Raw genomic sequence first — 13,919 nt, 5'->3', positions numbered from 1 at the left:
GCTGCCCATGTCGGGACAGGATGTATCAGCCCCACAGCTACAAAGCCTGCACAGCCTGGCAGACCTGCTGGCACCTGGCAGGAACAAAGGGGGTAGCAGAGCCACCAAAGCCCAGGGTCGGATGCTGGGAGGATTGCATCTGGGCCCTCAGAGGAGAGGAAAGCCACTGCCCTTGCGGATGGTGTTTGAAGGGGATGCCCCTTAGGACCCCACAAAATACTCTGGGGATGATGTAGGAGAGCATCATGGGGCACAGCTCTGGAGGGGGCAGCCGCTTTGCCAGTGGCCTTCCCTCTCCCTTCGTCAGGGCTGCGTACAGCTTCCAAAGATATTTTGCCTAAGTCTTGAAGTTGAAGCTGAACAAAACTCCACTTTTCATTCTTTGGGTAGGTGCTGGGAGTTTACAGTGTTACTTTACTCAAAAACTAAAGGAGAGCCAACAGGAAGGAAATAAATGGACAAATGCTGAAGTCTCATCCTAAAATAACTTAGTCCTGTCCCAACGAGTCAGCTTACAGGCCTAGAGGCCTGGGTTCCTTCCCTCTTTGTCCTGAACGATGGCCTTGACAGCCACTGGCCGACTCGTCTTACCTCCTGCTCCCCTCCACACTCTCCCACCCATGCCAGCAGCAGAGGGGTTAGAATCACAGTCTCTGGCACCAGGGTATTCTGTGACACTATCTACTCTGGGGCCTCTGAGACCATCTGGAGCAGGGCACTGGACCCATCCTTCATGGTGGCCTGGGCTTGTTGCAGGAGGAGACTGTGCCACTCTGCTGAAGAACATCGGGGCCCTGCCTGTGGATATGGTGCGCCTGTACTTTGCGGAAACTGTGCTAGCCCTGGAGTACTTACACAACTATGGCATCGTGCACCGTGACCTCAAGCCTGACAAGTATGCCCACTCTCCAAGTCCCTTGTTTAGGGTGTCCCTCTTGGGTCTCTAGATAAATGAACGCAGACACAGCACGTTTGAATCTATCCCAAATGGCTGCTAGGAAACACTGCTCATGTGGGTGTCCATCTAGGCTTGGTCCTCTAGCCCCTGACTACCCCAAATGCAAAGAACATTGCCAGCAAGGTCTGGCAGGGGCACCGTAAGGCTTTGGTGACATCAAAGAATCACTGAGGAGCTCCACTCAAGAAACCAAGCAGGAACAAAAGGATCCACACATGTAGCAGATGGCTAAGCAAGTGTCCTGACATTTACTGACACCTGCTCTGTGCCAAGCACTGTATTCTAGTCCCTGGCCTGTAGAGCTTAAATCTAGTGTGGGTGGCAGAAATATCTTTGTATAGGCTGCTTCTTAGAAGGTATTAGTCAGGTGGGCGAAGGTGGCAGGAGGTTTCTCAAGCTGGGGAGCAGGATTTGCAAAGGCACGCACAGGTGTGGGGACGGGTCCCATTCAGGAACTTCAAAGAGTACAGTATGGCTGAAGCTGAGATTGTTAGTTGGTCAGAGTAGTAAGAGAGGAAGCTAGAGAGAGGGGCAGGGATTGGATCATCAAGGGGCCTTTTGTTAAGTTTGGGTTTAATTTTAAAGGGTCCTTGAGAGTCTCTGAAGGGCCTGTTAACCACAGGGTGACAGAGTGTCACACTCAGACTCTGATTTAGGTTTAGGAAGATCACTGCCCATGGAAAGAGGTGATGAGACCATGGCAGTAGTCTAGGCCCCAAACAACAGTGCCTGCACTGGAACAGAGTCAGGATGGAGAAGAGAGGGATAGTGTTGGGAAGTGGAAAGGAAATGATAAGGCTGGGGTGAGAGAGCAGGAGTCTGGGATATCTTCCAGATTTCCACCTTGGTGCTGGTGGTGGTAAGCCTCTGTAGTGGAAAGCAGCTTTGACATTAGACAGACCTAAGTTCATAGAGCTCGTTAACTCTCTGAACTCCGGGTCTGTTAATTAAACCTCTCTGAGCCTTGTGTTCCTCCTTTTGGGGATAATAATACCTACCTTTGTTGTGTTAGTTACTCTGTAAGACCTTTCATGAGCCAGAATATTTTGATAAATAATTGCTAAAGCACTTACCACAGAGCTCAGTAGGTAACAGAAACTACTGCTTTTCACTGAGAAGAGGACCAGTTAGGAGGCATGACCTTGTTTTGGACAGGTTGAGTTCCTGTGCCTATAGGACATCTGGGCAGTTTTTAGGCATGGAGCTCATGAAAGAAGTCAGGGCCAAAAAAAAAAAAAAAAAAAAGTCAGGGCCAGAGATACAGATTTGGGAATAAAGGGGTAGTAGGGTGAAGCCTTTGGCACAAAATGGCTCAGGCAGAGTGTGTGAAGAGGAAGAGACAGTTCTCTGTGAGATCTTACTTCTAGTTCCTCCCAACCAGCCCTCCTAAAACTAGCCGTGGACGTGGAATGAGATCATTGTGCCCCTTTGCCCTCTCCCTGACTCGGGTGTTGTGAGCCACTGAGGTCAGGAGTGGAGACTGGGAATGGCTGGAGCCTTAGGGTGAGGCTGATCGCTGGTGGAAGAAAGTCTGTTTCTCAGCTGGCTGATACTTGCCCTCAGCGTAGAATACAGTTGAGGGCCGTAAACAAAAGTGAATTGGGGGAATGGGCAAAAGGCAGGTTAGCTGCTTGTGCAGAGTACAGTGCTCATACGACCAGAGCTATTTATTCTTTCACAGCTGCCTGTCTCCCTGATGAAGCTGCCCTGCTTATGTCCCACAGTAGACGCCTGAGTGGGAAAATTGGGCATGTACTAAAACCAGCCATCTTGGAAGGCCAGGAAGTAACTTCAGACTTTTGTTTCTCTGGTTTCCCAGCCTGCTGATCACATCCATGGGGCACATCAAGCTCACGGACTTTGGCCTTTCTAAAATCGGCCTCATGAGTCTGACCACAAACTTGTACGAGGGCCACATTGAAAAGGATACTCGCGAGTTCCTGGACAAGCAGGTAATAAGAAGGATGCTTGAGACCTTGGGGGTTGAATCCAGGCCTCAGAGTAAGGACTGGAGGCCACATGCTTACCTTGCAGCTAGATGTTAAGACTGAGAGCTCCTGTCTTTTCCACCTTTTGGTTCCAGGGAGCCATTGAGATAGGCAGCACATTTGGAAAATAAGGTGGCCCATGAGAATCACATGGATATAAAATCCAAAATCATCTTCCACCTCAGGGTTTGAAGAAGATAGGTCACATAACCATTGACACTCTCAGAGACTGATAAGAGGTCAGTCCTGAGACTTCTAGCCTCAGTAAAGAGCAAAGCTCTCCTGGCGCCTGTGTCCATGGAACACAGCTCCAAGTTTCCACTGGGCTGCATCCTGAGAGTAGCCGCGGGGCGTTTCCTGATTTGACATTACAGGTTATGAATGTTCGTCCCTGTAGGAGTCATATGACTGCAGTGTCTGTTCTCTGGAGGCTGGAGGGCAGAGACCAATTGTGGGTACCACATGCCAAAAAGGAGTGGTGGTTCCAGGCTAGAACTAGATGTTTCGGTTAATTAGGAAAATATATAAACTCACCCCACCAACAGCTCCACCCCTGGTACGCTGGGGCTCCTATTGCTCCTGCTCATTAACCAGAGTGAGCTGAGTCTTCATTCAGAGACTTGCTGCTCCAGAAGTGGGAGCACCCCAGCCCATCCGGCCGCCATGCCAATGCACTGTCTCTGCATGCTGAGCCAGCCCGACTTCTTTGTGCCCAGGTATGCGGGACCCCGGAATACATTGCCCCTGAGGTGATCCTGCGTCAGGGCTATGGGAAACCAGTGGACTGGTGGGCCATGGGCATAATCCTGTATGAGTTCCTGGTGGGCTGCGTCCCTTTCTTCGGAGACACTCCAGAGGAGCTCTTTGGGCAAGTGATCAGTGGTAGGTACCATCCCCCTGGCCCACCAAGGGGACAGAATCTGGATCCACAGATATGACTTACACATGCATCTGCGAGGCTTACGAGTTCTTGTTCTGTGTTCATGTGTGTGTGTTTGGTATGCTTGCCTCAGATATGTGCACATGCAGACTCTGTGTGTCACCTAGCGCTTGTTCTGATTGTGTGCCTGGTCCCACATGAGTGCATGGGTGTACCTGTGTTGTGTCTGTGCATACCCCGTGAGTGTGAGTTCTGTGTGTGTGTGAGTGTACATGTGTCTGGAGTGTAAAGGCAGGGTGAGCTGGAGATCAGACCACTGCTTTGCAGTGGCCACCCTGGACCAAAGAGCAAGCCATGGTCTAGGATGTGGGAGGCTCCCCTAGAAGGACAGGAACCTGTACAACTTAAAGGAAGTGGGTCCCAGGCAAAGCTTTCAGGGCTCTGGGCTGGGCCCTTTATGTCTCCCCACACGTATCCTATCACAGGACCCTCTTCTCCATCTCCCCACTCTGCCCACGACTTCTGAGACTCCTCTAACCCACTCCTTTCCTTGTCACACCCAATGACTCTTCAGATGAGATTGTGTGGCCCGAGGGGGATGATGCGCTGCCACCGGACGCCCAGGATCTCACCTCAAAACTGCTCCACCAGAACCCTCTGGAGAGACTGGGTACAGGTGGGACAGGCCCCACTAACCTTTCTCAGCACTCGGAGGAGTAGGGCTGATTCCATATAACTGGGAGGTTCAGGCTTCAGGTGTGGGCGGTGCCCCTGGATCCTGAACCTCTGCCCTGCTCCCTGTGGGCGGAAGAGGAAGGTGCTGGAGCTGAGGCCTCCAGGCCCAGCCTTTCGAGGCCTAGGTTCTCACCGGACGTGCTGACCTGGACTCCACACAGCTCACCCCAGCCCCTTGCCCACGCCATCCCTGTCCACAGGCAGTGCCTATGAGGTGAAGCAGCACCCGTTCTTTATTGGTCTGGACTGGACCGGACTTCTTCGTCAGAAGGCGGAATTTATTCCTCAGCTGGAGTCAGAGGATGATACCAGCTACTTTGACAGTAAGGCCACTGGTGGGACGGGGAGGAGCAGGGATCCTACCTGTGTGCCCAGAAACACCTGTGCACCGTGAACTTGGTATCAGGAGCAACTTCTCCAGGCCCTCCTGAGATCCGATAGGGTTAAAGGAGGCCACCACCATGGCCTCTGAAAGGCACTGTTCTGTGTGTCCCAGCCCGCTCGGAGCGATACCACCACATAGACTCAGAGGACGAGGAGGAAGTGAGTGAGGATGGCTACCTTGAGATTCGCCAGTTCTCTTCCTGCTCTCCAAGGTTCAGCAAGGTGCGACTGTGGTGGGCCCAGACTGGAGAACTGGGAGAAGAGGACCTATTGAGGGACATCCCTGGGGCACACCTGGGGAGGAGGGGATGGGCTATCTCTGGGAAAAGAGCGGGCAAGGTCTGGGCCTGCATGTGACAGATGCCTCTAGATCTGCTCAGGGCCCTGACATATGAGATGCCAGGGTGCGGCCAGGTCAGACCAGTGGAATAGCTGTTTCCTCGAATACTCATCTGGTATATATGGGGGAGGGAAGAGGAGAACTGGCTCGAATTCCTGGGCTTCAGGCGCTGAGAATCCTCTTCGCTCCTTGGGAGGTGTGGTCGTTGGGCGTCCCGGCAGGTCTCCTGTGCCCACAGGTGTACAGCAGCATGGAGAGGCTCTCGCTGCTCGAGGAGCGCCGGATGCCGCCCCCCACCAAGCGCAGCCTGAGCGAGGAAAAGGAGGACCGCTCGGACGGCCTGGCGGGGCTGAGGGGCCGAGAGCGGAGCTGGGTGATCGGCTCCCCTGAGATGTGAGCACCCAGAGCTCGCCCAGGGGTGGGCAGCACAGCCATCCGCTGGTGGTCACGGATGGTGGGGAGGCATGTGGTGTGGTGAGGGGCCTTCGAGAAGATGGCTCCTGGAGAGAGGTTCTGTGACACGAGCCCCAGAGGAAGCCTGGGCTGGAGGAGGGAGGCCGCTGGGGCCACCTCACCCTAGGCCTTGTGTCTCACAGATTACGGAAGCGGCTGTCAGTGTCTGAGTCATCCCACACGGAGAGCGACTCCAGCCCTCCCCTCACAGTGCGCCGCCACTGCTCGGGCCTCCTGGACGTGCCTCGCTTCCCTGAGGGCACTGAGGAGGCTGGCGGCCCCCCTCGGAGGCAGCAGCAGGAGGGTGCCTGGCTCCTGACACCCCCGTCTGCAGAGGGGGGATCCGGGCCTTCCCCTGAACGGCCAGCGGAACGGCGGCTGAAGCTGGGTGAGGAGCCTCTTGGCCAGAGCAGCGCTTCTAGTCCAGGTGTGGCCCAGCGGCTGGCCAGAGGGCCTGGGCTGGGGATGCGGCAGGGGGCCAGGAGGGGAGGCTCCGCTGCACTGCAGGTCTCACTGGTCACTTGGTCCACAGCCATGGAGACTCGAGGAGGCCGCGGGACCCCACAGCGGGCTGAGGGAGCCACAGCCAAGGCCATCAGCGACCTGGCGGTGCGCAGGGCCCGCCACCGGCTGCTCTCTGGGGACTCTATAGAAAAGCGCACTGCTCGCCCCATCAACAAAGTGATCAAGTCCGCCTCAGCCACAGCCCTGTCCCTCCTCATTCCTGCGGGTGAGGCCCCCGGGGAGTGAAGATAAAACTCATAGGAGGGCCTTGGAACCTCTGTGGGCCCGTGGCTGGGGTGTGCACCCAGCAGGTGTGTCTGTGTTCTGTGTGTCGAGGAGCAGGGATCCGAGAGGCTGTGTGTCACTGTGGCCCCTTTGTTAAGAGAGCAGGGGTCTCTGAAGGTGTGCGTTGGTCTGGGGGGGGGTGTGCGTGTTCCAGAAGGCAGATAGCACCGTGTAATGAGCGCAGGCTCTGAGGCAGAGGCTCATGCAGATCCTGGTTCCATCACTGAAGGGCTCTTGATCTTGAAGAAGGTGCTTAATCCCTCTGAGCCTCAAGTTCCTCATCAAAAAATGTGGATGTTAATGATGGTAACTCATAGGGTAATTGTGACGTTCAAGTATGTATGAAGAGCTTCTGTGGTCCCTAATGCATATAAGTAAGCACTCAGTAAATGCGAGCCCGTCACCTCCTGGGGTCTGCGAGGGTCTGGGCACACGAAGGCGCTTTGCTGCTCAGAGGTTGCGGGGAAGACATACCTGGCTGGGGGCAGGCTCTGTGACTGGAGCTGTGTGGGATCAACAGCCCAGACAGGGGCCGGGCTTGAGCATGGACGCACTAAGTCCCGGCTTCTCCTTCTCCAGAGCACCACACCTGCTCTCCACTGGCCAGCCCCATGTCCCCGCATTCCCAGTCATCCAACCCATCGTCCAGGGACTCTTCTCCAAGCAGGGACTTCCTGCCAGCCCTCAGCAGCTCAAGGCCCCCCATCATCATCCACCGCGCCGGCAAGAAGTATGGCTTCACCCTGCGGGCCATCCGTGTCTACATGGGTGACTCAGACGTCTACACCGTGCACCACATGGTGTGGGTACGTCTGACCATCCAGACCTGTTGTCTCCCAGCTTCATCACTCTTCTTCCTTCCCCTTGCTAGGGCCTGTCTGTCCCTGCTTCTGTCCACGCCCACATTACCCTCAGGGGTCAAAGAGTGGGGGGTAGGGGTCTCAGCTCGATGAGCAGAGCTAGGCCCCACCCTTCATGCTCAGGCTCCAGGCTGAGGACTGTTCTCTCCCCGGGACAGCACGTGGAGGACGGAGGTCCAGCCAGTGAGGCGGGGCTCCGTCAGGGGGACCTCATCACACACGTCAACGGGGAGCCTGTGCACGGGCTGGTGCATACAGAGGTGGTGGAGCTGATCCTGAAGGTCAGTGCTGGGTGTGCCGCCTGCTGCGGTCCCTGAATGACTCCAGCCTTATGAGTCTGTGACTGGCCGTGGGGGAGTGGGAGAGTTGGGCGCACACATACCTGACACTGAGGACAGATGCACATACACACGGAACTTGGGTGTGGACATAGCAAAGGGTTTTCACTGGAAGGCGACACCCTCATTGACCAAGGCAGGGATCCTGCTGAGCTGTGGGTAGGACTGGAGGACAGGGCATGTGAGCCTCTTCTCTTATCTTCCCAACCCCAAACTACTTGGGCTCCAGTGGAGCCATTTCCTAATCTGTGAAGAAGGAAGGTGGTCCCTGGCTCAGACGTGGTGATGCAGGGGCAGAAGCTCAAGCCGTGGGACAGCCGTACCCAGCGGGAGGGGGAGGGGCAGGGGCAGGGGCAGGAACACAGCCACGGCCTTAGCCTAGGCTCATGCTCTGATCCCCAGAGTGGAAACAAGGTGTCTATTTCAACAACTCCCCTGGAGAACACATCCATTAAAGTGGGGCCAGCTCGGAAGGACAGCTACAAGGCCAAGATGGCCCGAAGGAGCAAGCGGAGCCGGGGCAAGGATGGGCAAGAAAGGTGAGCCAGACTTAGCCCAGGGGATCTGCTCTCAGCCACCTAGGTGCTAGTGTGTGCTGGGGACCCTGGCCCTTGGCCCAGTGTGTGCTGTGCCCTGGGCACCAACTCAGACAGCCTCTGACCCCTGTCTCTGCAGCAGAAAAAGGAGCTCCCTGTTCCGGAAGATCACGAAGCAGGCATCCCTACTCCACACCAGCCGCAGCCTTTCTTCCCTTAACCGCTCTTTGTCATCAGGGGAGAGTGGGCCAGGTTCTCCCACACACAGCCACAGCCTTTCTCCCCGATCTCCCACTCAGGGCTACAGGGTGACCCCTGAAGCTGTGCATTCAGGTATGAAGGGCTGGTTGCAGAGACAGCCCCTGGGAGGTAGCAGAGTCCTGGGCCCTCTGTGCTTCCCACTCATCCCACTCTGAAGCTCTCATCCAACCCACCCCCTTAAGATCTGGCAGTCTTGGGGAGGAGGTGACAGAGGTGGAGGGTGACTTCATTTCTGTAGCCTGGGCTCTGGTTCACTGGTGGAGTAACCTTGATGATCCTGGGACATTCCAGGCCTAAGCCCTGTTTTGCCCCTCAGTCACTTCCAAGAGCTAACTGCTCTGCCTCTGTGTGTGTGTCTCTCTGTTTGTCTGTCTGTCTGTGTAAAGTGGGGGGAAATTCATCACAGAGCAGCTCCCCCAGCTCCAGCGTGCCCAGTTCTCCAGCCGGCTCTGGGCACACACGGCCCAGCTCCCTCCACGGTTTGGCGCCCAAGCTCCAACGCCAGTACCGCTCTCCACGGCGCAAGTCAGCAGGCAGCATCCCACTGTCACCACTGGCCCACACCCCTTCTCCGCCACCAGCAGCTTCACCCCAGCGTTCCCCATCACCCCTCTCTGGCCACGGAGCCCAGGCCTTCCCTACCAAGCTTCACGTGTCGCCTCCCCTAGGCCGGCAACTCTCACGACCCAGGAGTGCGGAGTCACCCCGCTCACCACTACTTAAGAGGGTGCAGTCAGCTGAGAAACTGGCGGCTGCACTTGCTGCTTCCGAGAAGAAGCTAGCCACTTCTCGAAAACATAGTCTCGACCTGCCCTACCCTGAGCTAAAGAAGGAATTGCCACCCAGGGAAGTCAGCCCTCTGGAGGTAGTTGGGACCAGGAGTGTGCTGTCTGGTAAGGGGGCGCTGCCAGGGAAAGGGGTGCTGCAGGCTGCTCCCTCACGGGCCCTAGGAACCCTCCGCCAGGACCGGGCTGAACGGCGAGAGTCGCTGCAGAAGCAGGAAGCCATCCGGGAGGTTGACTCTTCAGAAGATGACACTGATGAGGGGCCTGAGAACAGCCAAGGTGTACAGGAGCCAAGCTTGGTACCTAACCCAGAAGTGGGCCAGGATCCACTCCTCACAGGAGCAGGAGCAGGAGAGGGTGAGGAAGAGGACGCCTTCTTGCCCAGGGATCCCAGGAGCCAGGGCCCGGTGGTCCCAGGCCTATTGACAGGGGTCACACTGGGATCTCCCAGAACGGAAGGCCCTAGTGTCCCCCAGAAGAGGCTTGGGATCCTACAAGCCTTTGAAGAGGCTGCCAGCTCCTCGTCATCAGCTCCCAACCTGGGTAGGGCTGGACCCACAGACCCCATCCCCCCTGAAGGCTGCTGGAAGGCCCAGCACCTCCACACCCAGGCACTAACAGCACTTTGTCCGAGCTCTTCAGGACTCATCCCCGCCAGTTGCTCCACTGCCTCCACCTCCGGAGAGCTGGGCCTGTGGTCCTGGAAATTCATTGCTGAAGACCCTGACAGGGCATCCCCAACCAGAAAGGCAACAATGGAAGATGGGCTGACTAGCTCTCAGGATTTGGAAACTACAACTCCAGTCCACCCTGCAAACTTGTCTCCCAGACAGGAGGGGAAGTCATGGCCACCCAGTGCCCCTGGGCTGGCCCATCTACCTTGTGAGGTTCCCAGCCAGAGCTGGCTATGGGAGCCTGAGTGTACACAAAGAGAGGAAGAGGAGCCAGCCCCGGGTATCACCAAAGTGCCTGATGCCTCAGGTGACAGGAGGCAGGACATTCCATGCAAAAGCTGCCCCCTCACCCAGGAGCCTGGGCCCAGCCTGCTCCAGAAGGGCCGAGACCCAGGGGGCCCTCAGAAGCATCAGGACTTGGCCTTGGCACCCGATGAGCTTTTAAAGCAAACATAGAGGTTGTTTGCCATTTCTTGCACTCAGTCCTGTGTAATACACGCTCTTGGAAACTATCTTTATGTCTTTGGCTTTCTTCTTTCCTTCAGTCAATACAAATGTAACTTAAGGTCCTGTGTTGCTGCTGAGAATGTAGTGATGAATGAGACACGGTTGTGGGAGGGTGCCTAAGCCAGCTAGCCTTCCCAGAGACTAGGGCATCTGAGCTCAAACCTGGAGGACAGATGGAGGACAGATGATAGGTAGTAGTTTGCTAGGTTAGAAGAGTGGGGATTAGTGTGAGAAAGAATGTCCAGACAAAGGGTACGGCACTTGGCGTACACCTGGCATACTCAAAGAGCTGAAAGTAATTCAGACTGGAAATGGGTCTAGTGAGTTAGGCAAGGGCCATATCTAAGAGTCTTCTAGGAGTTTAGACTTTCTGTAGGAGATGGAGAACCAGAGAAGGCCATGTAGCAAGTAATATTCCTGCTTTATAGAGAAGGGAACTCAGGTTTTCAGACATTAACGTGAGCAAGATCATACAGCTCTGGGCAGGGCTAGGATTAGAATCTAGACTCTCTTGACTCTAGAACCCACATTTATCTCCTAATTTGGAGTGCTCTTAGCCAGTAAATGAGAAAAAGAGGTAGAGGGAGGTGAAGAGTTGAACTTGGGATATATTTAATTTGAGGTACTTGTGGGACATCCAGAAGTTTGGGTGCATGGGTCTGGAACTCAGTAGGGAAATCTAGACTGAAGTTAGAAATCTGAGAGCCATCAATGTATCAGTAGTAATGCACTAGCATTTAAGGCAAAGAAAGAAGACATCAAGGAAGAGTCATAAAATCCAAAAGTAAAGAGATTTTAAATGGAAGGAGAGCTTACTTGGTAAAATGCTGAGCGGCCAGGTGAAATAGAGAAACTGCCTTCCGTATTTAGTCATAAACCCTTAATGTCTGCAGCCAGTCAGCCCTTCTTGGGCTGTTCTCAGGTAGGCCTTAGCACTGGATATGGACATTGCTGACGTGAGCAGCCCCCAGTAGGTAGGACTGCAGTTGGTGAGTGGGTGGGTGGTGTGGAAGGAAGGGGGAGGACAGCTGTGGGACCATTGGAGGAGTCGGGAGATGGTACCCCAGGGACAGGAGGCAGGGCTGTGGTAGAGGGCCTCCATGGTGATGCAGGACTCACTCGCCAAACTGCTGTCTTGCACTGACTGTTCTGTAATCCAGTGCCTAGGTCAGAAGGAGAGGCATCAAGAGGCCTAGAGACAGGAAAATGCCTCTGGGTACTGGCTGGGCGCGACATGCATCCTGCAGCTGCTCGTCACCCTGCGTCCGGAAGGCTGTGGCCGCCAGATGGCGCACCCTGCCTGTGGTGGCAGATGTCTGTCCCCTCAGCCTTCCAGGCCCCTCTTGAACCTCCCTTCCTCCTTCCTTCAGTCATTCACTGACGGCAGATCCTTGGACAGCCTTTACGGGACACTGGGAACACAGGTAACTAGTTGCCTGGGGCAGCCCCCCATGTAGGTCAGGATCTGGTTAGAAGCACCATACCATAGGTAAAGGGGGAGGTGCGGGCACATCTTGCAGCAGTTCCTGGGAGGGAGGAACTGCCCCCCTGGGGCAGTTGGAAATGGGACGGAAGGGGTTTGCGAAGAGTAGGCACAGAGATGCTAAGCATCCTGTATTGCTTAGGGCAGCTGCCCCAAGTGCCAGTGGTGCTCCCCTTGAGAAACACTGCTCGATTAGCCTGAGGAGTGAGGAGCTTCTGGAAGGTAATTCTGGGAGTGGTATAATCAGATTTAGGTTTTAGGAAGATCACTGGCCGCAGTGTAGAGAGGCTCAAGTGGAGTAAGCCGACCAGAGAGAAAATGATGTAGTGACCCCTTGTGGCGGTCTAAACTAGGATGGCAACAATGAGGAGGTGTCCCCAGACGGAGGGGAAGTGTAGGGAGCTGGACGCATAGCTCTGGCAGCCATCAGCCAATAGGTGGTAATTAAAGCCATAGGAGAAGATAGGGATTGTACAGAGGACATGTGCAGAAGGAAAAAGGAAAAGGTCCAAGCCACTGGGGTTAGCTGAGTGGAGGGAGCCAAATGAAGAGTAACTGAAGTAGGGGATGAGATCCTGAACTTGGGAGAAGCCAGATGATTTTAAGAATTTTGTGATTTACCATAAGAGCAATTGAAAGTTATTTAATGGTTTTACGCAAGTTCAGATTTGGGTGTTTTTTTGTTTTTAATTTTTTGGCTGTGTTGGGTCTTTGTTGCTGTGTGGGCTTTCTCTAGTTGCGGCGAGCAGCCTACTCTTCATTGTGGTGCACAGGCTCCTTATTGCTGTGGCTTCTCTTGTTGCGGAGCATGGGCTCTAGGCACGTGGCTTCAGTAGTTGTAGCACACGGGCTCAGTAGTTGTGGCTCGCGGGCTATAGAACGCAGGCTCAGTAGTTGTGGCGCACGGGTGTAGTTGCTCCGTGGCGTGTGGAATCTTCCCGGACCAGGGATCGAACCCGTGTCCCCTGCATTGGCAGGCAGATTCTTAACCACTGTGCCACGGGGGAGGCCCTTTTTGGTGTTTGTTTTGTTTTGAGTTTAGTTTTTTTTGTTGTTTTTAGTTCCCCGACCAAGGATTGAACCTGGGCCCTGGCAGCGCAAGTCCGAGTCCTAACCACTGGACCACCAGGGAATTCCCCAGATTTCTATTTTGAAACGATGACTCTGGTTGCTATAATGAAAATGAATTTGAGGGGGCAAGAATGATAAAAGGGAGGCCTTCCAGTATTGTTAGAGATAGTGAAACAGTGAAGTTGGAGAGAAAAGTTGGGTATCTTTGCTATTTAGAAAGTAAAATTGATATGGGTTGGTGGTGGGTTTTATGTAGACACAAAGCAAAGGTATCAAAGATGATGACTACATTCCTGACCTATATAACCAGATGAATTATGTATTTCCATTCACTGAAATATGAAATAATGAAAGAACCAGGGCTACGTGGTGACCCTGCGTTCAATACGTTGCATGTGAGGTACCTCACAACATACGTCTGGGCAGGAGAAACAACGATGGGTATAATTGGCCTAGAGATGGTAGGTGAATTCATGGATGTGGATAAAACTGCCAGGGAAAAAGGCATAAGTGAGGTGACCAGAGGAGCCCAGGAGACTTAGAGTCCAGGAGAATTAAAAGGAACAGTCAGAGATGCAGGAGGAAAACGAGATGATCATGGAGTCAATGGCAGAGTTTTTCACAGAGTAGTCACAATGCTGGTTACCTAAGACATCAAGGAGAGCAATTTCAGGTAGTGGTGGGACCCGTACTGAAAAGCTTGAGGAGGTGAAGAAATAAAGACAAACTTAGATGTTTTTTTAAAAAGGTTAGGCTCTGAAGAGATAAAGGATTGAGTAGAGACTGAGCAAGTGGAGTGAGAGACAGCCAACCACGTTTAAATGGATCATCCAGTTGAGAGGAAACAACAGAGAACTCACAGGAGATTCCTGAGAAG

The 13,919-nt window shown here is 54.2% G+C and overlaps 1 protein-coding gene across 5 annotated transcripts in view; it reads left to right on the top strand.

Annotated features, from left to right (window-relative positions):
- Positions 1 to 10,437, top strand: part of MAST2 (microtubule associated serine/threonine kinase 2) — a gene marked incomplete at both ends in the record, with an annotated part of 203,511 nt that extends 193,074 nt beyond the window's left edge. For 4 of the 5 annotated variants that reach the window (XM_082833895.1, XM_082833897.1, XM_082833894.1 and 1 more), the window contains 14 exons: positions 757 to 895; positions 2,778 to 2,910; positions 3,663 to 3,828; positions 4,401 to 4,502; positions 4,762 to 4,884; positions 5,058 to 5,167; positions 5,524 to 5,678; positions 5,882 to 6,165; positions 6,271 to 6,468; positions 7,107 to 7,333; positions 7,546 to 7,668; positions 8,128 to 8,264; positions 8,401 to 8,594; positions 8,909 to 10,437. In XM_082833895.1, the coding sequence (XP_082690021.1) occupies positions 757 to 895; positions 2,778 to 2,910; positions 3,663 to 3,828; positions 4,401 to 4,502; positions 4,762 to 4,884; positions 5,058 to 5,167; positions 5,524 to 5,678; positions 5,882 to 6,165; positions 6,271 to 6,468; positions 7,107 to 7,333; positions 7,546 to 7,668; positions 8,128 to 8,264; positions 8,401 to 8,594; positions 8,909 to 10,437 (3,620 nt within the window). The remainder of the gene's footprint in view (positions 1 to 756; positions 896 to 2,777; positions 2,911 to 3,662; positions 3,829 to 4,400; positions 4,503 to 4,761; positions 4,885 to 5,057; positions 5,168 to 5,523; positions 5,679 to 5,881; positions 6,166 to 6,270; positions 6,469 to 7,106; positions 7,334 to 7,545; positions 7,669 to 8,127; positions 8,265 to 8,400; positions 8,595 to 8,908) is intronic. The other variant, XM_082833898.1, reaches the window with a different exon arrangement.
- Positions 10,438 to 13,919: the final 3,482 nt, after the last annotated feature.

Source organism: Leucopleurus acutus (assembly GCF_964270905.1).
Source record: "Leucopleurus acutus genome assembly, chromosome: 2".
NCBI classification, from domain to species: Eukaryota; Metazoa; Chordata; class Mammalia; order Artiodactyla; family Delphinidae; genus Leucopleurus; species Leucopleurus acutus.
The sequence above is the reverse complement of the archived record's forward strand: the minus strand, read 5'-3'. Positions and strand labels throughout refer to the sequence as shown.